We start from the raw sequence: 27,825 nt of genomic DNA, 5'->3' as shown, positions 1-27,825 counted from the left end.
TTAAAAAATACCTTTAGAAAACACCCCAATATATGAAATAAGTGTGAGAGAGATGGACTGAAACAACTCTCATTCATACTCAAAATAAATAAAGTTTTATTTACACAGAGAAATGACGTATTCTTTTCTATCATATAGTTTATTTAGAACTCTAGTGTGCCCAGGAGCTATAATCTTAGATACATCACAAATCTGAAGGGAGGCAGATTACCTCAAGTATCACCTGTCAATAAAAGTCTGCTACCTGCACGTAAAATTAAAAAAAAAAAGTTTAAAAATAATTGGTGTCTTTAAGACTTTTGAACATGAAATGGATTTGCTCACTCTAAAGTTCTAATCCTTTTTTTGCATTCTATCTGAAATTATGAGCGCTACTAAATTAATTTGGAGAGGGAGAGATTATATTTAATCACTGATGGGAAGTGACTGAAACAGGGGCTTTATAATCAATTCAAATTTTCTTAACATACACTAGGTCTAACTAAATGTAAATTAAACAAATACGGTCAATAGTTGACAGAGAAATCTTACTCCACAGATTCTTGCTTGTGACTTTAGAAACAGGAACAATTTTTAAATAAATATCATTAAAATTACTTCCAAAACCAACATACGTATATATATTTCTTGAAAGCCCCAATTCAGCAAAGCACTTAAGCACATGCTTAAGTTTAAGTATAGGTGAGTAGTCCCATTTGAAGTCAATGGAACTTAAATGTATGTCAAATATTTTCATGTGGGTTTCATTAAATGTGAAAAACTTAAAAATATTATAAAATGGGTTAAGAGTATTCTTCTTTTAGAGCACACTCTATGGAGCCTATCACATATCAGCGCACTAGAGCAGTTCCATCATCATCAGTGCCATCAAACCACATCAAGCCAACCCAAACCAAGCCACCAGGCTCACAACATTGTTCATTCTCTCTTCTTCCTGCTAACAGCTTCACAATAGTGCATGCAACTAGATGCAGTTTCCAGCTAAAGCACATCTGTTTGTGGCCAGGCTGCTCCTCCCATCAATCTGACAAAGCACCTAAACTGAAAATCCTATCTCAGTGTTTTACCAGCAAGTAAACCAACATGCCAGACGCAATGGTACATAACTTTTTCCATGCCATGACCTAATGACAATCTCAAGTGCTGTGCCAGGATGTTTATATTATATTCTAGTGTATCATACTATTAAAAAAAACACACAACTTCCAGCTTTTTAGAAAGGAATTAGTACTAACACATTCATTGCAATAGGCTAGTGCAGGGGTTCTCAAACTGGGGGTTGCGAGGTTATTATATGGGGAGTCACGAGCTGTCAACCTCCACCCCAAACCCCGCTTTGCCTCCAGCATTTATAATATTGTTAAATATATAAACAAGTGTTTTTAATTTATAATGGGGGGGGGGGTGTCACTTGCTATGTGAAAGGGGTCACCAGTACAATAGTTTGAGAACCACTGGGCTAGTGCACATATATACTGTGCTCAGCTTCCCTCTTATGCTACATGCACTTAAATAAAGGGCACAGGGCCTGATCAAAGCCCATTGAAGTCAATGGAAAGACTCCCCTTGACTTCAGTGGGTTTTGTATCAGGCCCATATAGAACCTTTATGATGACCAAGCACTTAATCTAGATTTCCTTTGATCCCCAGAACCTCAGAGGCACCCCTTTGTTTCAGTTAGCTTTCTAAGCATGGCTTCCTCTTTTCCTGCTTCTAGAGAGTCATATTTTTTCCAATGTTGTGAGGTGCATATTCAGTAGGAAGCTAGGGAAATGCAATTCAGATCAGCCTGCCCACGCTAACTGTTTTTTAAACTGAGTCACTCAATCAATTCATATTTATGCAAATGTTTCAGAGGTCCCATTCCGATAAGCAACCAATGCAGAAGATGTTTATCTGACTTATCAAAATCTTTGATCTCCTGTGTGGGGGTATACAACCCCCCCCCACGCTGGACAACAAGGGGTTAAGGAGTGGTTCTGGTCACAGCCAGCTCCACCCCGTCACACCTGCACGGCTGGAGGAGGAGCAGAGCAGCTCACTTGTTGGCAGCCCAGGAAAGAGAACAGACCTTCAGCTCCTGAGGAAAGAGCCGAGAAAGGCAGGAGCTTCCCAGACAACCACTGACTGAAGGTCCCTTCCTGAGGGAAGGGAGGGCCAGCTCCTGATGCACCCTCAGAGGGAATCATTCCCCTCTAGCTCTTATTAATTCCGTTTATTTGCATTAATTCTCTTTGCTTTTTGTTCACAGACTACCCCAGAAGGGAAGAGACTTCAAAGTGACCTGGTCGGAGGGCCAGGTCACAGGAAGAGGCAGGCCACTGCAGAGACGGAGCTGCCATTGGGAGGAGACATCCAGCACAGAGCGAGAGCTGCTACACCATGCCTGGCCAGGAGGAGGTGCCAATGGTGATTCGACCCCTTCACCTCCTCCAGGTCCCAAGATACTTCTTCCCAACCTAATGCCTATATCCCTCCTACTTTGCCTGGCATGGACTAAAGGCTATTTTACTGGATTTTAGAGTTATGATCACAGGAACACAATGCATAAACTCAGTCTGCAGAAGGCATTTATCAGCTCAGGCTCTGGTTATTACTGAGTTAATAGGAGCACCATTAAGTTATTAATGCACTGAAATGTTCTCTTTTTTTTCTTACTCTTGCATCACCCTGGCCCTCTGTGGCTTAGGAAGGAATAGGCTCCACTGCCACAGTAAATCCTTTTTCTTTTATGCCATAAAAGCTCCTTTTCCTCCCTGCCATTCTTTCCTGAAAATGAGAATTTTTGTCCCTCAAAGTTATTTGAAAACTGAAGGGACGTGATGGGAAAGGCACTTACTGGACTTTCCCGCCATCAGCACCAATGTTTGTCAATTTTTCAAAAGGTCGGGTTGAAGAAGCAGTTGTCACTTGCTCCTCAACCAAAGACTAGGAAAATGGTCACTACTTTTCTCATTTAAATGGAAACAGACCAACCACCATTAAACCATAGATTCAAAAGCTGAACAAAGCAAAAAGTTCTATAAAATAAACTAAGTCTGCCTCTAGGTCCATCAACACTATGATTACAATGAAATCAGAGAACTCAGTTACAATATAGTTGTCTACTGACTTGGTAACACCATGGTTAAAATCTGTAGTGTAGATAGATCAACTACCAAAACTGGGCTGAATATTTGAACATGCTCTTTCTTCACTTATAAAACTACAGTACAATATATGCAATAACAGAGCTACCTAAGCAAGTATTTCATAGCTATACATTTAGCAAATACCCATAAAATAGCAAATATATGGAGACAAAAACACTGATATATCATAATGTCCTATTATTATTGATATACCACCATGACACTAATCCATTTTTTAAAATGAGAAATGGGAACTCTGAAATCACAAGAAATCCAGGATCAGCCCTTTATATGAGGAGAAGGTTTCCTTTTTAAAAATGTATTTTGAAAACAATATCTGGAAAAATGCAATACAAGGGAATTCTGTCTTGGAATTCAGGTGTGTTTTGTCACCTTGTAATGTAAAACAGTTCTCTCACTTCCCTTAAAACATACTGTATGTAGGTGAATACCACATCTGTGGTTCAAACAGCAACACTGTAGCCTTTTATAATTTTTAAATAAACACACTGTGTTCCAGATTATAAAAAAAACAATGTATTATAGGGAAAGTTCACATACAGCTCAAAAGATGGGGGCCGGAGTGGGGGGAGTGGGGTAACTGTCCACACAGTATTAAACAGTGATGTAATAACTGGACTTTGAATGAGGAAGTTCCTTATCAATGCAACATCTTCCCTTAATGAAACTGAATTAAGGGGACTTTAAAAATATATATTTTCTGACAAAATTTTAAAAAAGGAACCTCCAATTTTAGAAGACATGCTAAAAGATCAAGCTAAGTTGAAAGACTGCAGTAGTTTGAACTTGGTACTGGGACTTTTAAGAAGAAAGCCACATTTTTACTGTCTGGCATAGCCATTGGATTCTGTGCAATATCTTGAGGCAGAAGTAATTCAGAAGATAAGCAGGACGTTGGGCATAAAAACCTTACTTTAGCAGTAATAACCACTAGATGGCACCATGCATATTTTAGTAAGCCTGGCATATATCTGCTATCAGATTTTAACTGTATGTTGGCATTATGTCAGGCAGACCAACACAAATCAAACACTTTGGATTTCTGCGGTTCCCTCCAGAAAATAGCCTGGTCTGTGTATTTACTTGAATAAACACAGTAAGCTTAGAGATTTGGCAGTGTGAGTAGCTTATGAAGGATAATGCATGGAACAACCTATGAAGAGCAAATAGCAGATATTTTTTATGTTGGCTTAAATATCGTTATCATGGTCAGAAAACCTCTTACAGCGTTATCTGTATGCTTTTTTCAAAAGTTAGGCCTGGAGACCACCACACTTTTCTTTTTTATGGAACTTTAAGATTTTTGATGTCAGAGAAAAATACAGGAAAATATCTAAAATACTAGGCCCAAGTCATTGTTGCCCTGCATGCTGTGCAGCCATTTATACCAGTACAAAATGAGTGCAGGGTATGTAAAATGTGACCAAACCACACTGTTAGTATTTTGCACCTACTTTGCACTGATGTAAACAGTGTTGCCAACTCTTGTGATTTTATCGTGAGTCCCATGATATTTGGTGTATTTCTTAAAGCCCCAATCTCTTGGAATCCTCTGATTCTGTAAGGATCTCAATTTTCATTTTAAAAAAAGTTCCCAGCCCTTATGGCTGCAGCGAAAACTTGAAAATGTTCACATGAGTGTGCACTAGAGGCTCAGAAATCAAAGGGCAAATAAAATGAATGCAAAATCTATTATATTTTAAAAATCTCATGATTGTTTAGCAGATTTCATGATGGGGGGGGCTGACTCATGATTTTTTAACATTAAGGGTTGGCACGAGGCGCAGAACAATAATTAATTGGGCCCAAATATTCACTGTAAAATAAACAATGTAATATAATTTCTGTGCATTCACTTAGATGGATTTTTGCTTTCCTGATATAATATGGATAGAATTTGTCCTATTAAGATTTCACGTAATTTTTAAATAAGTTAAAATATATTTAAACTGAAGTTAATGCTTGGGAAAGCTGCCAAATAAACAGTCCTGATGACTGAATTTCTCGCTTTGTCCACAGTACAGACACAGCATGGACAGACAGTGACAGTGTAAGATTTCCCCTTGTTCTTTTACCAATATTGCTCAATCCAGAGACAATCTACAGTAGGAAAATCTGTACTGGTGTAACTACAGTAAACCAGTGTCAACCTGTGATGTATAGTCACTATATTGGTGTAAAGTGGGGCATACACCAATGTAGCTTACCTTGGTATAGGTACACTGGTGAACATTTTTCTGATATACATAGGGCCCTAGAGGCAAGATTCTCTAGGCCCATTTAATCCTTGGCTGAGAATGGCAACTAGAATGCTAGTTATTGCTACAGGCTTTGTGATATGGGAACACAACTATCCATTTTTTCTGCTTTAAGCTTGCAGTTTAAAGGAGCCACTGTCTCATTAAAGCAAACCGTACAATACATTTTACTAAAACCCTATTTTGATGCCACATAGTCTTTCTGTATTTGCTTTCCCATCACTGCCAGTTTCCAAGGTATGTGTCTCTTAAAAATAACGTTCTATGTTCCATTTAGCTTCTTCCCCTAGCTGATATATTTGGTAACACCAAAACCCAGTGCTACCACACAGTCCTTTCCGTTTCAGCAAATTGTGATGTCAGTCACTGAATTGCTGCATCACTGAATGAACAGGGCATTAGGAATAGTCTGAGGAAAGCAGAGACGCTTCCTTCAACTGACACACAATACCTCAACAATCTGCAACGATGTAAAGAATCAGTATAAAATACAAAGTGACAGATGGGGGCTAGGTAAAGTATTACATATTTACACTTTGCCAGAGTGTGACAGAAGCTCTTTAATGATGTTGCCAGAACCCTTAGATGAGTAAGAGTCTTGACACACATGGTTGCTTATCTGTCATCCTTTATTTTACACATGCAAGATTTTAAGAATTCCTGCAAAGCCAAGACAAAAGAGGGTTTCAAGAAAGAAGCAAACTTGAGATTATTTGATGGAGACAAAATGAAAAGTGAAAAATGAAGCTAGGGAAAGATCAAAACCTTCAGAGGAGATACATTATGATTCTAGATTCTGCTCCTTTCTTAAGAAATTAAATACAATCTTTTCAAAGTATACATTAAGGGCCTGATTCTTCTCTTACTTACCTCCCTTTTAAACCAGGGTAACTCCAGTGACATCAACTGGGTTACTCCCAGTTGTAAATCAGATTATAATAAGGCTCTACATCCAGATCATGAACAAAGACTTGCCTATATGCTCGGGGTTCTACTGATCGCCATATTTGGGGTCGGGAAGGAATTTTCCTCCAGGGTAGATTGGCAGAGGCCCTGGAGGTTTTTCGCCTTCCACGGCAGCATAGGGCAGGGGTCGCAAGCTGGAGGATTCTCTGCGACTTGAAGTCTTTAAATCACGATCTGGAGACTTCAACAGCTGAGTTAAGGGAAAGTGGGTGGGTCAGCTTATGTGGCCTGCATCATGCGGGAGGTCAGACTAGATGACCATAATGGTCCCTTCTGACCTTAAAGTCTATGAGACTATGTCTACACTTAAACTGCTGCCACTGCACCACTGTAGAGCTTCAGTGTAAACACTCAATACAGCGACGGTTGGGTTCTTCTGTCACCGTAGTTAAGCCACCTCCCCTAGAACCACTAACTAGTGCTGTCTACACTGGGGGTTAGGTTGGCTTAACTAGATCACTCAGGGATGTGGATTTATCACAACCCTGAATGACCTAGCTGGGTCAACTTAACTTCTTACTGTAGACCTGGCCTTAGAAAATGTTTATAGTCTACAGGTTTTTTATTGCAATCATCCACACTTTAAACAATATTAAAGACCAAATTCTCCTCTCAGTTACAGCTCAGGAATGCCACTGTAGGTCACGGCTGCAACTCAGTCGAATTGTAAGATTTTTATTAATGACCGAGAAAAAAAACATAAAATTATCACTGATAAAGTTTGCAGATGACACAAAAATTGGGCGCTGGTAAGTAATGAAGAGGACAGGTCACTGACTAAGGGTTATCCTGATTGTTTGGTAAATGGGGTGCAAGCAAACAGTATGGGGTTTAATACAGCTAAATGTAAATGTATATGCCTAGGGAACAAAGAATGTAGGCCATAATTACAGGATGGGTGACTATCATGGGAATCAGTGACTATGAAAAACATTTGGGGGTCCTGGTGGATAATCAGTTGAACATGTGCTCCCAGTGTCAGGCTCTGGGTTCAAGGCAGTCATGCCTGGTGGTTAGAGCAGTATTAAGCACAGGTACAAGGATCGAAACCAGCTGTAGAGTTGGGACTGGGCCGAGGGAAGCGCTGAAACTGAGGTCAGAGTCTGTAGACAAGCCAAATCAGGATTCCAGATAGAGGCCAAGGTCGAAGCTGGGTGGGAGTCAATCCAAGAGGCTGGGTGGTCAGGAGGTGGATGCAGGGCTGGAGGGACAGGGTCAGAGTAGTGCATGGGCATGGGCTGAAGTGGGCTGGAACTAGGCTCGGGGAAGGCTGGGGCAGGAACAGGAACTGGGCTCAAGGGCAGGCTGGAAGCTTAGGGATTCAGTAACACTGTGAGGCAGCTGGAGGGTTCCTGGCCCAGTAGGGCTGTTGCACAGACTAACTTGCAGCTTTGGAGGGGGCGGGGGTCAGTGAAATACCTGTGCCAGGAGATCAGCTGCACAGAGATAGGCTGCTGCAGCATAGACTCATAGAATACCAGGGTTGGAAGGGACCTCAGGAGGTCATCTAGTCCAACCCCCTGCTCAAAGCAGGACCAAACCCCAGACAGATTTTTACCCCAGTTCCCTAAATGCCCCCCCCGGATTGAACTCACAATCCTGGGTTTAGCAGGCCAATGCTCAAACCACTGAGCTATCCCTCCCCCAAGTAGGAGTAGGAGTCACAGCAGGCTTTGTGGAGGATGAATCATGGCAGCTGAGTGACTGGCTGTGGGTTTGCCTCACATGTAGTGTGATGCTGTGGCAAAAAGGGTTAATGTGATCCTTGGATGCATAAACATGGGAATCTCGAGTAGGTGTAGAGAGGTTATTTTAGCTCTGTATTTGACTCTGGTGCGATTGCTGCTGGAATGCTGTGTCCAGTTCTGGTGTCTACAATTTAAGAAGGATTTGATAAATTGAACAGGGTTCAGAGAAGAGCCACAAGAATGATTAAAGGATCAGAAAACGTGCGGTATAGTGATAGACTCAAATAGCAGAATGTATTTAGCTTAACAAAGAGAAAGTTAAAGGGTGACGATTCCAGTCCATAAGCATCTACATGGGGAACAAATATTTAATCGTAGGCTATTCAAGGTAGCAGAGAAAGGTATAACATGATCCAATGGCTGGAAGTTGAAGCTAGACAAATTCAGAGTGGAAATGAGGTGTTAATCTTTAGTGGTGAGAGTAACTAACCATTGGAACAATTTACCAAGGGTCATGATGGACTCTCCATCACTGACAATTTTAAAATCAAGATTGGCTGTGCCCCCCCCCACAAAAAAAATTCTCTAGATGTAATTTTGGGGCAGTTCTATGGCCTGTGCTACACAGGAGTCAGACTAGATGATCATAATGGTCCCTTCTGGCTAGGAATCTGGCCTTAAGACTTTGGTTTATGGCCTAGTCTGTACAAAATATTATCAGTAAAGTCACTTCACACAATAAAGAATGAAGAGCTGTTCTGGGTAGCAACAGTGGAAATTTAATATTCATTGTGCAGATTCCTAAAAAGTCATATTAAAAACACCACAGTGTGGACATGCATCATTGTACATTAAAGTCCTGTAATACCTACAAAAGTCAGGAAATTATTATTAAGGCCAACATTTTATTTTTCAATCACCCTATTATTTCCTGGTGTATCAGGTATATGGTATACAAAATCTCTCTCTGAACTGAAGCCTTATAGAAAAGGGTTCCATCTGCAATTCATAGGCCCAACACTGGGGATAATTGAAAGCCCCCACTATTATTGAGTTCTTAATTTTGATAGCCTCTCTAATTTCCCTTAGCATTTCATCATCACTATCACTATCCTGGTCAGGTGGTCGATAATAGATCCCTAATGTTATATTCTTATTAGAGCATGAAATTACTATCCATAAAGATTCTATGGAACATGTGGATTCACTTAAGATTTTTGCTTCATTTGATTCTACATTTTCTTTCACATATTGTGCCACCCTCCCACCCCCCGCACGACCTGTTCTGTCCTTCCAATATATTTTGTACCCCGGAATGATTGTGTCCCATTGATTGTCCTCAGTCCACCAGGTTTCTGTGATGCCTATTATAGCAATATCCTCCTTTATCACGAGGCACTCTAGTTCACCCATCTTATTATTTAGACTTCTAGCATTTGTGTACAAGCACTTTAAAAACTTGTCACTGTTTATTTGTCTGCCCTTTTCTGATGTGTCCGATTTTTTTATGTGAATATTTCTCGTCTGATCTGGCCCTTACATTATCCTCTTCCATCCTCTGCTCCTGACTGTAACCTAGAGAATCTCTATCAATAGACTTTCCTCTAAGAGAAGTCTCTGTCCGATCCACGTGCTCCTCTGCAGCAGTCGGCTTTCCCCCATCTCCTGGCAGCCAGACCTGGGCAGGATCAGCCACTTCTCATACCGGCTGCTGGGAGGCTGCTCTGTGCAGTGCAGCAGCTGCCTGAGAGACAGCCTGGCTGGGGAGGTGGTGACGGTGGACCGCTCCCTGCCCGGGCTTGGCTGCCAGAGACGGGCTGAGCAAGTCGGAGTCCGCTCAGGCCTGGGTGCCAGGAAAGTGGCCAAATGTGCCGGGATGAGGCTAAGCAGGAGAAGGACAGAGCCCCCTTCCGCTCCCTGCAGGTAATGTGGGGTGGGAAGAGTCCAGTGGCCCCAGGCCGAGCGCAGGGGTCACTGGGCAGAGGAGACATGTAGGGGGAGTCACATGTCCTCCCCCTTAGGTTGTGCCCCCCCAGTATAGGGAGGCATGAGTCAACCAGGTTTGTAACATATCAGCATTAGTTACTTTATCCCACCAGCAGATGCCAAATATTCTCCACAAGCATCTCTGATGCAATGCGTTACATTTCCTGTTGTGGGCTTCTAGCATTTGCCAAGTTTCAGAAGCATATAATCATGTTGGTATCAGAATGACATTACATAACTTTATCTTGATTCTTATGTTAATTTCCTTATTTTTCAAAATATTTACCGGTCTCAAAAAAGCTCCACTTGCCTTCCCAGTTCTTGCTTTGATCTCCTTATGGAGTTGGCCATCAGCACTGATTATGCTTCCATGATATACAGACTTCTTAACCATGCTGTATTCTTCACTATCAGTCACATACGCACCGTCATTGCTGACTACTCTTTCAACAATAACGACTTATGTTTTCTCTTGGCTGTTTCTTAATCCTGTTTGCGGGGCAGCCTCACATTTAATGTTGATAGTGGTCTTTTTCATGGCATCATCATCATCTTTGTCCAACAGACCAATGTCATCTGCCAAGTCAAGATCTTGAAGTTTTCCTCTACTCCACCTAACTCCTGTATCTTCCTTTGATGTTACTCTTTGCAACACATAATCTATCACAATGTGGAAAAGAGGGGATGATAAAACTAACCCTGCTGTACCCCAGTGATGATATCAAATAAATCAGTCTCTCCACTTTCTGTCTTTGCACAGCATTTTGAGCCTCTGAACAGCGTCTTGACTAGTGACACTGTCTTTCTAGGAAGCCCATATTGTTGTAAGATGTTCCACAGTGACTCTGTGAATGCAGTCAAAAGCTTTGGTGAAATCTATGAAGTTCAAGACTAATCTTCTCTGGATTGCTAGCCCTTTCTCAATCAGACATCTCAAGATAAAGATGTGATCTACAGTAATAGAGTTCTAGATTATTCCATGCTTTTAATTGAATTGAATTGAACTTCACCTTGCAGCAAACAGAAAGCCAGTGAAGAAGCTTGAGCAAAGTGTTACATACTCACAGTAGCCTATACATTCAAGAGGTGGTCAAGTGAATTCCTCACTCACTGCAATTTATGGGTGGGCTTAAAGTAAGTAACGCTCACTACCAGAGTCAAGAGTGGAGATGGCAAAAGTATGGGTAAGTATTATGAGATTGGCAATCTCTGGGCCAGCTGCAGAATTTGTAAGCCATTGTGGACCATTGCTGCTATGGAAGAGTCTAGGAGCAGCAGAGGATTCAACTGGACTCAAGATAGGCTTGTGAGAGGTAGATACACACCCTCAAAAGAGAGCAAAGACAGTGCTCCACCCAGACCACTAAATGTTCCCCACTACTACATCAGGATCACTTCTGCCTTATCGGGTGTGAGTTGTAGCTAGTATTTTAGTCATAACTTTCAGTCTCTAGACAAGTGCTGAGACCCCTAAACTGGGGCGGACAAGTGACTAACCACCACTGCCGAATATATGGCGTGTTCTCCATAGCACTGAAATTGATGGGGCATGACCATACATTGTCTTTGTTTAGTTAGTTTGATACTGGGGTATCTTTGTAGAGTGTTTGTTTTTAATATTTGTTTTTGTTGCATGTATTAAAAAGTGATTTGTTTATACAGAAAAGCACCCTGAGATGAAATATCATGCTCACAAACACATTCCCTCTAGGCCACAGAGGCAGCAGCAGTGGAACGTAACATATCATAATAAAAAAACATTATACAATTAAACATAACTGAGCAATACAGGACTGTACAGCTGGCAAGCTGTTGCCGTCCTTGATGGACTTTGCTCAGCATGTTGAGAGATTATTCCATGCCTGCAGAAAAAGCAAATGCTGCTGATTTCCCTAGATCAGAATAAACCATTGGCAGTTGAAAGCCTTAAATTTAAAGCCATGCTGATTATTGTAATATGGGGCTTAATTAAAGTAGACAAATAGGGAGCTCATTTCTCTGATTTTAAATCCAACACATTGGGTTTTCACAGTTTTGTTTTTTCCCCTTCTATTTTCTTCTGCGTAAAAGATTTTTTCGCTTTGTCTGCTCTGAAGCATATTACAACTGTTTTCATATGGATGGAGCTGCTGCCAGTGACTGTGATGGTGACCGTGCTAATTTCCATGCTTCTATGCTAATACCTCTTTTCCTCTTCCTTCCACTGTGTTCAAATAGTTACCCCTAAGAGGCACGTAGTCAAATCAGCTTGCTTTTGGCCCCCTTTTGATCTGACCTGCCATTTTAAGTTTAGTTTAAGTTAGGCTAATGATTCACTCTCCTAATATAGAATAATTCCATATCTGGAATTGAAATAGAATTGCCTGTAAACGTACTAATTTCAGATATTTTGGTGGAAGCCCCTCTCGCCCTGTGCCAGGATTTTCAGTCTGGCATTATAGCAAACTGTGCTCAACCTGATATTATCAAGCCAGTGCTAGAAATTGACAATTTGGGTATCAAACTATGTGATGCTGTTTGTGCAAACGTGCAAGTCAGGCTTGCTGTGTAATGTGTAGCCAGCCATAACTCTTAAATGCCTCTCATTTTACTTCTGATGTTACCTGCATTCCACACAAACTTGGTTTCCCCCTCATTGTTCTGGTTAAAAATATTTACCATGGAAATAAAGGAACAAGAAACTCTGATTATAGAGATATCCATATAAAAGAAATGAATCCTGCAGCATTTACGTTTCCTGTATGAATAATATTTTTGTGTCCCTCATTATGAGTCTCTGTCATGTATTGCATCCCATGTGGACCTTGTCAGGTTGAGAATCATTGCAGCAGGCTTCAGGGCAGCCTGTCATGAGATCTTCCTCCACCAACAGCTAGAACTCCAGAGCATTGTCTCTCATGCCTGACTTCTACTAAGAGCAAAAACCCTTCTCTTTGGTCTAAGCACTTCATTTTTAACAAAATGCCATGGGAGCTGTAATATGTCTATATTGAGCAAGTAGGACCTCTGGCTGCAGGGTCTTACTCTTTGAGTAAGAGACATCTATACCCACAGAGAAAGTAAACTGCAGGTATTCAGTGTACCTCCCATGAGAAACCCAAAAGGTCTACCTTGTTGGAATTTGAAAGTTTCTTTCCTGGGAGTCCAGTCTGAATCCTGAATCTTTAATCACTACATTGACCAGTGTTGCCAATCCAAACTCTTTGAAAAATTGTGAGTCAGGCCTCTAAAAATAACAAGATTCACTTTAAAATCAGAACTAAAATGCATTTGCAAATTTAACACCATTAATTTGGGCTTGAATAGGGACTGGGAGTGGCTGGCTCACTACAAAAGCAGCTTTGCCTCTCCTGGAATTGACACCACCTCAATTATTGGGAGTGGACTGCATCCACCCTGATCGAATTGGCCCTGTCAACACTGGTTCTGCACTTGTGAGGTAACTCCCTTCTCTTCATGTGTCAGTATAATAATGCCTGCATCTGTAACTTTCACTCCACGCATCTGAAGAAGTGGCTTTTTTACCCATGAAAGCTTATGCCCAAATAAATCTGTTAGTCTTTAAGGTGCCACCGGACTCCTTGTTGTTTTTACTTAAAAATCATGAAATGTAAAAACAAAGCAAAACATTTTGGGTCTTTTGTGAGCCTGTATGGTATGCTTAGGTTTGAAAATGTAACTTTTCTTTGTAACCACGATGGCTAGAAACTCCAGGGTTTTTTTTTATTATATTTTAAAGAAACAACAGATTCTTACACATTCACATGACACCAAGAGATGAGACTTTAAGAAGAATTTGAAATATCATGAGACTCATGATAAAATTGTGAGAGCTGGCATCTGTGAAGTTCTAAACTATTCACAAACTTAGTGCTTTCAGGTGCTCTTTTGTTTTTTCCAGGTATTTAGTCAGGGACCTAATGCTCCATAAGACAGCCTAGTGCCTTGTGAGTTTCTAGTCTTTTGGAGTGGGGAGAAGGGGAGAGAAAGGGGTGTATAGATTGTACACATGCTCTAGTTTTTTAATCAGAAGTTCATGAGGATTTATTTTAGCACAATCACTGCAGCCAAATACTTCATGGAGATTTACATCCGTAAGTTATTCACTGGCAGCACAATATCCTGAAACTATTCCAAAGTGTCTTAAAAAAAATCTGTCTTTTTAAAAGTTCATGAATATGGATATGCTTGATAGAATAACAGCTGGTGAGTAAAGTGTGTTTGAAATTCTTACAGAGAGGGTGCCACTAGAAACTCAACATTTATCCATAGTTACGAGACAATGGAATAGGAGAGAACTGTGGTATATCAGATGCTACTGTGGGTAAATGTTGGGTGTTTTCTTTTAATGGCCACCACTGGAACTGTCACACCTCAGGACGAAATGCAGAGACAAAATTTCTCGATACTTTAAATGACTGCTTCTTGGAGCAGCTGGTACGGGAACCCACAAGGGGAGAGGCAACTCTCGATTTAGTCCTGAGTGGAGTGCAGGAGCTGATCCAAGAGGTAACTATAACAGGGCCGCTTGGAAATAGTGACCATAATATAACAACATTTAACATCCCTGTGGTGGGAAGAACATCTCAACAGCCCAACACTGTGGCATTTAATTTAAAAAAGGGGAACTATGCAAAAATGAGGGGGTTAAACAGAAATTAAGAGGTACAGTGACTAAAGTGAAATCCCTGCAAGCTGCATGGACATGCTTTTTAAAGACTCCATAATAGAGGCCCAACTTAAATGTATACCCCAAATTAAGAAACATAGTAAAAGAACTAAAAAAGAGCCACCGTGGCTTAACAACCATGTAAAAGAAGCAGTGAGAGATAAAAAGCATCTTTTAAAAAGTGGAAGTCAAATCCTAGTGAGGTAAATAGAAAGCAGTATAAACACTGCCAAATTAAGTGTAAAAATGTAATAAGAAAAGCCAAAGAGGAGTTTGAAGAACAGCTAGCCAAAAACTCCAAAGGTAATAACAAACTGTTTTTTAAGCACATCAGAAGCAGGAAGCCTGCTAAACAACCAGTGGGGCCCCTGGATGATTGAGATACAAAAGGAGCGCTTAAAGACGATAAAGTCATTGTGGAGAAACTAAACGAATTCTTTGCTTCAGTCTTCACGGCTGAGGATGTTAGGGAGGAGATTCCCAAACCTGAGCCGGCTTTTGTAGGTGACAAATCTGAGGAACTGTCACAGATTGAAGTGTCACTAGAGGAGGTTTTGGAATTAATTGATAAACTTAATCTTAACAAGTCACCGGGACCAGATGGCATTCACCCAAGAGTTCTGAAAGTACTCAAATGTGAAGTTGCGGAACTATTAACTAGGGCTTGTAACTTGTCCTTTAAATCTGCTTCTGTACCCAATGACTGGAAGATAGCTAATGTTATGCCAATATTTAAAAAGGGCTCTAGAGGTGATCCTGGCAATTACAGACCAGTATGTCTAACATCAGTACCGGGCAAATTAGTTGAAACAATAGTAAAGAATAAAATTGTCAGACACCTAGAAGAACATAAATTGTTGGGCAAAAGTCAACATGGTTTCTGTAAAGGGAAATCATGTCTTACTAATCTATTAGAGTTCTTTGAAGGGGTCAACAAACGTGGACAAAGGGGATCCAGTGGACATAGTGTACTTAGATTTCCAGAAACCTTCCAGAAAGGTCCCTCACCAAAGGCTCTTATGTAAATTAAGTTGTCATGGGATAAAAGGGAAAGTCCTTTCATGGATTGAGAACTGGTTAAAAGACAGGGAACAAAGGGTAGGAATAAATGGTAAATTCTCAGAATGGAGAGCGGTAACTAGTGGTGTTCCCCAAGGGTCTGTCCTAGGACCAATCCTATTCAACTTATTCATAAATGATCTGAAGAAAGGGGTAAAAAGTGAGGTGGCAAAGTTTGCAGATGATACTAAACTGCTCAAGATAAGCAAAGCAGACTGTGAAGAACTTCAAAAAGATCTCACAAAACCAAGTGATTGGGCAACAAAATGGCAAATGAAATTTAATGCGGATAAATGTAAAGTAATGCACATTAGAAAAAATAACCCCAACTATACATACAATATGATGGGGGCTAATTTAGCTACAACAAATCAGGAAAAAGATCTTGGAGTCATCGTGGATAGTTCTCTGAAGATGCCCATGCAGTGTGCAGAGGCGGTCAAAAAAGCAAACAGGATGTTAGGAATCATTAAAAAGGGGATAGAGAATAAGACGGAGAATATATTATTGCCCTTATATAAATCCATGGTACGCCCACATCTTGAATACTGCGTACAGATGTGGTCTCCTCATCTCAAAAAAGATATACTGGCACTAGAAAAGGTTCAGAGAAGGGCAACTAAAATGATTAGGGGGTTGGAACGGGTCCCATATGAGGAGAGATTAAAGAGGCTAGGACTTTTCAGCTTGGAAAAGAGGAGACTAAGGGGGGATATGATAGAGGTATATAAAATCATGAGTGATGTGGAGAAAGTAGATAAGGAAAAGTTATTTACTTATTCCCATAATACAAGAACTAGGGGCCACCAAATGAAATTAATGGGCAGCAGGTTTAAAACAAATAAAAGGAAGTTCTTCACACAGCGTACAGTCAACTTGTGGAACTCCTTGCCTGAGGAAGTTGTGAAGGCTAGGACTATAACAGCGTTTAAAAGAGAACTGGATAAATTCATGGAGGTTAAGTCCATTAATGGCTATTAGCCAGGATGGGTAAGGAATGGTGTCCCTAGCCTCTGTTTGTCAGAGGGTGGGGATGGATGGCAGGAGAGAGATCACTTGATCATTACCTGTTAGGTTCACTCCCTCTGGGGCACCTGGCATTGGCCACTGTCGGTAGACAGGATACTGGGCTAGATGGACCATTGGTCTGACCCAGTACGGTCGTTCTTATGGACAGGGGCCGAGGGTGCCAGGGGGCAGATGCAGTGGGAGAAGGGAGCCCCTCTCTCTCCCCTCGGGCAGGCCCATCTGGGGGGGCACTTGACCCCAAATGTCACCCTACGCGTTGCCTCTGGTTACAAAGGACTGGCCAACAGATTGTACAGACAATGATTCAAGAAAGAAGGCGGAAGTTGTTTGGCCACGTTGTATGGTTGTCTAAAGACTATTGCTAGACAAGCCCTTTACTGGATACCACTTGGAGGAAGACGGAAAAGAGGAGGACAACATGTGATATTAAAAATGGTTTTGAGAAAGAGGTTGCTATCATGGAAACAAACTATAATGGAGTAAGAAATGTGGCAGTAGACAGATGGAGACAAACACCGAGTTGCCTCATGAGTCGCAAGGCACAAGATCATTTAAAAAATAAACCCCAGAGTACCCTATACCCTAGTGCTTACGCATGCACCTGGGAGGTCAGGAAGCCAAGTTAAAGTCCCAACTCCACATCAGACAGAGTGAAGATTTGAACCTAGGTCTCCCACATGCTAGGGGAGCAGTCTGGTTACTGGGGGTAGAGGGGATGGCACCACTGCCGCCTCCATTTGTGCAGAGTAGGTGTGCTCTGATATCGCCTACTGGATCAGGCCCCGTAGGTAACACATGCAGGGAAACGCTTAGTTTGAGAATCCTGCCAGGATCTAGGTGCAAGCTTGCCATCGTCAGGACTTAGGCAGCTTTGCACTGCCCACTGGCAGAAATATGGGTGCCTAGAGAAGATAGGTGCTACAGGGTTAGGCGGCAGCTGACTAGTGGTTTTAAGGAACTAAATATTGGACTTAGGCCTCTAAAATGGCTGTTAGGTGCTTTGTGAATGTAACCCCACGTGATCAGCAGCAAGGACCCCTCAGCTTAGGACCCCTTTCCCCACATGTAGAATTCATTCACCTCTGCAGTCCATCAGAGCCCAAATCTCAAGTCCTTCAGTTTATGATAACAAAACATTTTGTTTAGCTTTTCATGGGGCTTTTTTGCTTTTGCAGATGGCATATCTAATTTGTGTGCTATTCTTTATAACTCAGGGCCTACCTGCTATGATTACAGGAGCTATGCAAAGTAATACACAAACATAGCTCTCAATTGTCACTCTTTGAGGGACATCACTCATTTTAGTCCCAAAATTATCTCTCTCTCAGAAATTTGTTATCCCCTCACTTTTACAGTTGAAAAGTTTACAGCAGAAATAAAAAAAACATGAAAGTGTAATTACAAAAGAGTTATCTCCACTAAAGGAATGAATTCCAGGGCATTAAGTTTCCTGCATGACAATTTTGTGTCCCCCTCATTTTGGGACTTTGTCACACATTGCATCCCACATTTGGACACTGGCAAGTTGAGAGGTATGTAAATAAATATCTTGTTAACTTTGGAGGGATATTGTTATTAAATCTGAAGTGTTGATACAACACAGGAAACCTGGAGAAGGGCATCAAGATATTTTTCAATTTTTTCTGTTTATCTTTTCCATTTTCTTATGCAGAATTTCTTGAATTGATTAGAAGAATGAGGCTGGACTGGATCTGATTTTATCATGGTTGACAAGGAATTGCAATGACTTACTCCCCCCCCCCCCCCCTCCAGTGACTTTAGTTAAGCTCACCCTAGGCTCAAGTGCTTGGAGAGCTTTTTAAAACAAAAAACTTGTGCATAGCAAGAATTTTCCTACAGTTTTACTGCCTGACCTTCAAGGTCAGTATCTGCAATTTTTGAAAAATATCTGCTAAATATTGTTGATATTATATTTCCCTTGTCAAAATTAGCTGTCACCTAAATGTACCTAATTCGATATAGCAGTTCATTTGAACTACACTAAAGCATTGGTACTTGGAAAAGTAACTTATCCAATTGCATTTCCTTTTCATTCCTCCCCCTTTTATAACTTTCTGCTTTTAGGCAATAGTTTAGTAGTAGGAAGATACGGATCTCTGTAACATCATGGCTATTTCACACACTCCACCACCCATTACACAATATCTACATCATCAGGGAAAACTGCTCACTATGTTCCTGTAGTCTGCTCCAGAGCACTCTCTTATATTGGCAGAGAGAAGAATTCACGGAGATGAGCATGTGGATGTGTGCTCGCATAAAGCACAGCTGAAACAAACATAGGATTGTTCATTATACAGCGAACCAGCATAAATGATATCCTAGAAGGATCACATGCTACTATATACTAATGAGCATCTTTACGTAAAAATTGTGGCATTAATAAAATCTCTGTTCTGCCTTTGCCAGCATGGCCCCCTCTGGTATCCAAACAAGCACTGCTTTGCTCCCCAGACACCCTGAGCCTGCAGCTCCCTGCACTTTATTAAATTAGTTCTTTTAAAAGAGCCCTTTAAATACACACACTGCCTCTTTTTTTTCATAACAAGTCTACTCTGGTCTGAGTCAGAGTGGAGCTGGTTTCAGCTGGTTCAGGGGGCAGGGCAGAAGAGCACAGCTGAAAGAAGAACAGAGATGGCTTGAGAGGCAGTGGTTGTTAAAAGCTGTGATAAGAGTAGAGTTGCCTTTGAGTTTTTCTTTTTATATCCACTCTTAAATGAAGCAGCTCAGATATAGCAGAACTATTTTTTCCCCATTTCACTTTTGTCTCCTGAATTCACTACTGCTTAGCACATACTCCACAGCAATATCAGTGGGTAAAAAGAAGAATTGCTAACGTTAGCGAGATGACTGTATTATTAACCACTTCAGAACCATCACTTGGTATAGTCTTGTAGGGTACGTCTATACTTACCCGCTGGTTCGGCGGCAAGCAATCGATCTTCTGGGATCGATTTATCGCATCTTGTCTAGACGCGATAAATCGATCCCGGAAGTGCTCGCCGTCGACGCGGGTAATCCTGCTCCGCGAGAGCAGTAGGCGGAGTCGACGGGGGAGCCTGCCTGCCGTGTGTGGACCCGCGGTAAGTACCTTTAAGTTCGAACTAAGATGCTTCGACTTCAGCTATGTTATTCGCATAGCTGAAGTTGCGTATCTTAGGGTACGTCTATACCCAGCCGCTAGTTCGGTGGCTGGCAATCGAACTTCTGGGTTCGACTTATCGTGTCTTGTCTGGACGCGATAAGTTGAACCCAGAAGTGCTCGCCGTTGACTGCGGTACTCCTGCTCGGCGAGAGGAGTACCGCGGAGTCGACGGGGGAGCCTGCCTGCCGCGTCTGGAACGAGGTAAGATCGAACTAAGGTACTTCGAACTTCAGCTACGTTACTCACGTAGCTGAAGATGCGTACCTTAGTTCGATTTGGGGGGTTAGTGTAGACCAAGCCTTAGTTTGAACTGGGGGCTTAGTGTGGACCAGCCCGTAGTGTCTAGATATTCCATCTTGGACAGTCATTGTTCAGAGCTTACAAATGTTTCAGGGAAATTATCTAACTCTCTCCCCAGCAATCACAGCACACTCTAGTCGTGTAAAAGTCCAGGAAAGAGAGAGGAAAACTATTTTGACAATGGAAAAGATGCACAGTTCAACCATTTCAGAGCAACAATAATTATTTCTGAAGAGCTTGAGAAGGAAATAGTTTCACACAGACCTTCATTCTAAGGGTAAAATTTTTGGTTAAATCCCTGTGTCTAGAGCAGGGGTCGGCAACCTTTCAGAAGTGGTGTGCCGAGTCTTCATTTATTCACGCTGATTTAAGGTTTTGGGTGCCAGTAATACATTTTAACGTTTTTATTAGGTCTCTTTCTATAAGTCTATAATATATAACTAAACTATTGTTGTATGTAAAGTAAATAAGGTTTTTAAAATGTTTAAGAAGCTTCATTCAAAATTAAATTAAAGTGCAGAGCCCCCCGAACCAGTGGCCAAGACCCGGGCAGCGTGAGTGCCACTGAAAATCAGCTCGCGTGCCGCCTTTGGCACACGTGCCATAGGTTGCCTACCCCTGGTCTAGAGCTAGATACATTAGGATTTTGGTACAAATATGAGTGAGGGCTTTTAAATGACACAATCTACTTAAAAAATAAATCACTACCCACTCCTTTTTCATTTGGAAAGCTCAATAGGCTATGTAAAGGTTAAGGTATCCTAGGTTACTGTATTTAAAGGAAGCATTCAAAGAAATACAACTGAATGGGGAGTGTAAATGAAGATTCTTGAACTCATTTGCTTTCCTCCACTCCTCCTTTATTTGCCATCAGCCTTCCTTATAGAAGACGATTTGTTTTTATGTAGCACCTTTTAGACGCAAAATATCCCAAAACAAAAATAAGTTAGTGACCACGTAGGCAAATGGAAAACATCATCCACTATGTGCTCAGCCATAGTTCACCCACCGTCTTACAATTAGTGCCTCTTTTAGGGCTACTATTGACTTCAATAGGCTTTGGATCAGGCCTATCGAACTGGGGATGTGAGGGGCGTTTTGGCCTAGACACATATAAAGCTGTTAATTCTTGAAAAGCGATATCGGGAGCTCACATGAACGCCTGACTGATTTCCACATCAATGCTTATTTCACGTGGAATTTGAGCATTCCGCTGGGAGGTTTGGTCACCCTAGCAAGGTGCCCATGTTTTAAAACTGCATTAAAATCCTGGTGTAGGTAGGTGAACAGCCACCTCCTGGCTCAGAGCTCAGGTCTTATCCATTCCCCCTACAGCAAAGGTCAGATACAAGTAAAATTTCACACACAATATGGCCTTTGCTTCTTTGTTACTCTTCTGAGCTATCTAGCATTATGGTCCTGATATCATGCACGAAGCGTACCACAAGAAAACAGTAGACATTACTGTATCCTCCTCCCTAAGATAGCACTGTTTTCTGAGGCCGGTCTTTAGAAGTGCACTTAGTGCTCATAAATCGTGCTAGATTGACAGCCATAGAGACCAGAGTTTTTGGACCTTTGGTACACTTATACCGCACTGCTAATTACAGTGCAGATATTCTACACAATGTCCTACCACAGTGCCTCAACCTTTATCCAGAAGGACCATTTCTTCCTTCACTCCCTTTGGGCACAAGCGTATTTCAGTTTCCATAAGCATTCATTCCTTTTCCTTCCTACTGAGGCAGCCAACAAGGGAGCCAGTCATGAAAGTGTCGTTTACAATCTGGATACCTTATTCACTAAGAACAGAACTGAGAACACCAACTCATTTCACACAGGTTACTGAAGAGCAATCTGATGGTATTGATTTTTAATCACTCACCGGCTTTGTTCAAAGTAGTGACTGAGAGGTGCCAGACTATATTCTATTATAAAAAGAATTACTGTTTGTATGTTTACACAAACACTACACATTTCATAAATACTAATTATTATTCTATGTTCCATTACCAATGCCTTCAGCCATCCAGTCTCCCCTATGATGAGGCTATTATATCCTTGTATTTAAAATCAACTCAGTGGATTTTTTTTGTCGCTCAAGACCAGGTTATGTGGTTACCATGGAAATTAAGTGAAAATTTCATCCTCTGACAAACAATTACAAAAAATAAAAGAAAGTAAGGAAACACAATCACATCAGCTTTGTTCAGTGTGTTTCCTTCTGAATTGAGCATGACTGAACTACTGTAGCTCTAGGAAATAGTACTTGGCAGCCTGCTTGTGCCATGGACCAAGCCTATGGTCCTTACTTAAGCTAAAAACGCCTATTAATATGAGAGGTATGCTAAAGAGGTGACTGCAGGATTTGACCCCTGGCTAGTAACCTCCTGAGTGCTCTACCCATTCTTCATTTTCTTTTAAAAGCTTTTCAGACTGGCTTTCGCTGAGATTTGTAGGCCACAAGCAGCAGATTTTTCTGCAGCACAAATATTTACAACCTCAAAGCAAAGAGCTAGCTGCTGAGCTGCCCAGGTTTCATCTATTTTTTTTAAAAACTCCCTCCAGTGCAGCTCTTCTGGTGGCAGCACAAGTGTTTAGACCAGTCATTGTTACTGTTAGTGGAGGTACATTGGTGGGATTAATGCTTTGAGGATAATTAACAGTATGGAATTATTCTATATTTCTTTATTACCCAGGCATTCTTATTAGTGTCTCCTAATTGTACATTAAAATAAATCCATATTTTCCTTTCAACTGGAGAAGAAACATATCCTACAGTGGTAAGACTAACGATGGTACTTGCAGTTAACAACTGACATACTTACAGTTGCATTTCTTCTGTACAAATCTAAGCTTGCATGCTGTTCTGTAGGTGGATAAACGGATGCGATCCAGATCTTGAGCCCCTAGTGGAAGAGAATTATACACATGCTGTGACATTTCCCTGGGGTAGAGTCCACAATGTCTGCAAGTACAGTGAGTCGCGTGTGTACTGTGACATTCTATACCTTGGGGGAGCGTCTTGTAACCCCCATATTCCTCATTTATATATAACTGTGATCTTACATATAAAGCATGCCATGTGAGGTATCAGGGGAAAGGTTATGAACTGCTGAAACCCACTGTTCTATGTAAATATGTATATCTTTAGTGCATATGAAGTTATGAGAATTGTGTTGTATGGTGGTCATTAAAACATGCTGTAAGTTGGGGAATCAGCCAGATATTAGCTCCCCAGAGACAACAGCAAGGAAAGTAACCAACGCCCGGGCAGGGTGTCAAACAACCAACAATAGCCATTGTCCAGCAAGGGAGCTACAATTCAATGACTCACCTGCATAAGGCCACACCAGGGGAATTGCTCAATGTTACCTGGGGACTCAGCTATCCCCACCAGACATGCCTGGACTTGTGTTCTCCAAGCACATGGGACTGAAGGTATAAAACAGAACACAGGGGGCCCATGCTTCACCTTTCTCCTCCCCCATCTATGCTGCAAGCAACAAAGACACTCAGAAGAAGACCGAAGACTCCAACAGAGGAGCCTCGGCCGGGTTGAAGGGACAAACCTGTATATTAAGGACTGAAATATCCAGTGGGGTGAAAGAAACTGCTTAATCTAGTTGTTGCCCAGTCTAATAGGGCTGTGAGTTTAGACTGCGTGCTTATATTTTATTTCTGTTGGTAACTAACTCTGACTTTTTGCCTAACACTTAATATCACTTAAAATCGTTCTTTTATAGTCAAAAAATTTGTTTAACTATTTATCTTTACCAGCGAGTTTGCCTGAAGCGTGTGGTAAATCTGCTCAGGTTTGCTCTGGTGTATGTCCACTTTCCATTGATGAAGTGGTGAGCCAATTAATAAATTTGCACTGCTCGTCTTGAGGTACAGTCCTGGGAGCTGGGGGGATCTGGCTGGTGCCTTTCTCCATATGATTCATGAGTGGTTCTGGGAACATTCATGCAATCTAGTTGGGTGTGGGGCTCCAAATGCTGTTGTGCTGAGTGCGGGGGAGGGTTTGCTGTTTGTCACTATCAAGGCATTGTGAGAAACAGACCAGGCTGGAGAGATAAAGGGGCACACTGGTCCCACAGTCCCAGGCTGCACCCCGGGGATCCCGTCACATGTACCTGTTCCTTGTTAACAATGTACACATAGGAGAAAGGACATAGAAGCACATGCTGTTCAACATTTTCAAGGCTGCCTATTTTTGGGGAGGGGAAGGGAGGTTAAAACACATTAATGAAGAAAGCCAAGGAATAGTAAGCCTTCACTGTCTGTCGTTTTGAAGAAACAATCTGGTCAAGCTTCAGGCTAAAAGACAAACTGGCCAATCTCCAATATAAGGGAAAATCTCCATCTAATTTTAATTTTTAATGATAAAGCTCACAATAAATATCTTCAGCTGTCATGTCAGCTCAGAACAAGGTATTGTCAGAAGACCAAATTAGAAACAATACAACAGCTGAACTTAGAGACTGGTAGATGACAAAGTTTAGGGCAAAAAATATACTGCAAAAGATTGGGCCACATTCACCACTGATGCTGAGATTTGTTTTTTTGTGGTGGGAGCCTCAAGGAGTCAGTTCATACCCAGACTGGCCCTGGAGACTCTAAATATACAAAGCTGGCAATGTCCCCAAAGCAGCTGCCAGCAATGCTTTTCCTGCCCACATCTTTTCCCTTTTGCCAGGGCTGGAAGGGGAGGTAGTGTAGGAACCAACTAGGATGGGTCTACTCCCACTGAGAGCCCCTCTGTGCCACCCAAGTAGCCGGAAAGGGGTCAGAATGAGGGTGGGGATCTGACATAGTATCTTCAAGCATCAAGCCATTGTTCATTACTTATAATATTTTTTAAAACTCAAAGGCAGATGAGTAGCTTTTTCTTATTTAACATATTTACTCCCTGGCTGACATGTCATACAAGAACTAGGCAATTGTTACTACAGAGGTAGTTATGAGAAAAAGAATTCAGAACTCCCAATTGTGGCACACGGGCTTATACCATGTGGCATATTAACTTTTACTAATACAGAGTCAATGACATTTTCAGATATTTGTGTTTTGAATGTGGTTACAACTATGTAATAGAGGAGAATTTGCCCCATCAACCTGAGCAACTTCATCTCTGAAACAGATACTAAAACAGAGTTACACACTACAAAGCTGCTTGAAGGACTGCCCAAACTCATGTTCATTCCAAATACAGCTAGTGTAAAATTAAACTGTCAGTAGAGTGTAGTGAAGTGAAAATATGGCCATCTTGTTTTTTAACTGGTTTCACAAATCCCTTCTTTGAGATACATACCAACATTATTAGATCTGCCACTGGGCTTTATAATTGTACATTATGCTTGTGTTCACCCACTCTTTGATGAACAATCAGGCATTGGCTGGACCCAAACATTTCAAACTTGCACTGATCTCTTCTGTCTCCCCAGCATCTGCCCCGCTGCTGCCCAGATTCTCCCACACCACCCTCCCAGTGCTCTCTACTAGTTCCTTTTCACAGTTGGCTGTCTTAATACCATCTGTTCCTGGCAAAAGGTACTCTGAACTACTTAGCATCAAGTCCTGAAAGGTTTTGATTTTTCTCATGACATGCTTTCCTGTTAAAAAACTTAGTTTTTCTCTTCTCCTTTAATATTTTGCTGACAACACTGAGGAAAGCTGAAATATCTGAGGCAGGGTACTGCAATGTCTCTAACACAGAGTCTTTCCTTTTTTTATTAGGACCAATTAAGAAAACCAATTCCTCTTTTTGTAGCCACCCATGTATGACAAAACAGATTGCTATACAGATCACCTTTGCTTACCCCATAAGAATTGGGATAATTGGGGAATAACTTTGAACTGATTGTTAAGGTCTTATGTCTGTGTTATTGCACCTGAATCTTATTAAATGTGCTTTGAGAGATCATTTTATGGTTCATTAGATTTTTCTTTACAATGTTGTGATAACATAAACCAAGTAATATTAGTGTATTTATATAGTGCCATTCAACTATGGCTTTGGAGTGCCTCTCAAAGGTCTTGTTACAAGGCTTAAATAATTTTCTATAAGTCTCTGGGGTAGGTATTGTTATATCCATTTTACAGACTGATAAACTGCAGAGGAAAAGTTATGCTACTTGCCCAAGGTTCATAGTGAATTGGTGAGAGAGCCAGAAAGAGAACTCAGCAATCATGTCTCCTAGTTACTTGCTATAACCACAATGTTCTTATTGCATAGTCAATAAACATAATTTCTACACAATGGGCAAGATTCTGTGCCACTAGTAACAGTCGAGGGGGAGGGCATGATAATGAGTCTTTAAAGCCACCCCTATGCGGTCCAAAGGCTACTGGACTGCTCCAGGGTTTTTGACATAACTTAGACAGCAGCGGGAGCCTAAATTATGACACCCTCTCCAAGTTACACTCAGGTCCACTGTGCTGCCAGGAATATTCTCAGCACCACGTGCTTTAGTCCCACCTCCAACACACCCCGCCTTCCATCAGCTGCACCACACTCCTTATGCTGGGGCTTGAGATGCGCTCCTCAGTAGGCAACTTTAGAGGTGGCCCCACAGTGCCTATAGTGGGGAAATTCTCCCCTGGCTTTTAGGGCTCCTTTATGCCACTAGAGACCTTTTACGAGATGTAAAGGGTCTGGTGCAGAAGTGAGGATCTCCAATATGTATTTTGTAGGCATTTAGGAGAGCTGAGCAAACTTATATGCAATACATTTTGCCATTTTTGCTGCTTGCAGAGTGATGTTTATAAGTTGGGTGAAAACATTTTTTTAAATGAATTGGCTAGGCAATGCAGGAAGTTTACTACTTCTGCTTCTGTCCCAAACATATCTAGTGTTCTCAGTTCAAATTTTGGCTCCAGTCTCAAATTTGTTCTTCCAAAAACTTTCGTACAAACAATACCTTACTTATATGCACGCTAATGAAAAACAATGAAAGATGTTAGGTGGGGATAAGGCAAATCAAACTTCAGTTTCTAAGTTGCCTAAATGATTGCCAATAGTTTCTCATACTATTTGATCAGCTGCAGTATTATAGTTTTTTCCTTCTGGGAATTCTCAGCACATTTCATATTGTTGGCACTTTGAAAAGAGAATAAAGCAATAAATTGCAAGCTTTGTCTCATGTTTCCATACTTTGTAACAGTACTCTGTGTCTACTCGATAATCTATGCTGGCAGCCCCAAGTGGATACATGTTCTGTTCACCATATTTTGTGGTGCATCCATCAGTTCATTCCCCTCTAGATGTACGTAAACGTGTCAGCTAAAACTACTGGTATTCCATTTATTTTGACGCCCTAGTGTGCCTTTTTAGTTGTAAGAGACAATGTAAACTTTGACCTCAGAATTCCAAATAAGAGAATACACCTCTACCTCGATATAACGCGAATTCGGATATAACGCGGTAAAGCAGTGCTCGGGGGGGGGGGGGGGCAGGGGGGGGGCCCCCGGGGGGCAAAACAAATTCGATATAAAACGGGTTTCCCTATAACGCGGTAAGATTTTTTGGCTCCCGAGGACAGCGTTATAT

The 27,825-nt window shown here is 41.4% G+C and overlaps 1 protein-coding gene across 12 annotated transcripts in view; it reads right to left on the bottom strand.

The window, feature by feature from the left end:
* DTNA (dystrobrevin alpha) overlaps nt 1-27,825 on the bottom strand; it is a 229,987-nt gene that overhangs the window by 91,105 nt on the left and 111,057 nt on the right. For all 12 annotated transcript variants that reach the window (XM_026661892.1, XM_026661918.2, XM_026661871.1 and 9 more), the window contains exon 3: nt 23,102-23,182. In XM_026661892.1, the coding sequence (XP_026517677.1) occupies nt 23,102-23,182 (81 nt within the window). The remainder of the gene's footprint in view (nt 1-23,101; nt 23,183-27,825) is intronic.

The sequence above is a fragment of the Terrapene carolina genome, unplaced genomic scaffold (genome assembly GCF_002925995.2).
Source record: "Terrapene carolina triunguis isolate 2854851 unplaced genomic scaffold, T_m_triunguis-2.0 Scaffold58, whole genome shotgun sequence".
Lineage (NCBI taxonomy): Eukaryota > Metazoa > Chordata > Testudines > Emydidae > Terrapene > Terrapene triunguis.
Note: the sequence above shows the minus strand (reverse complement) of the source record. Positions and strands in the feature narration are given on the sequence as shown.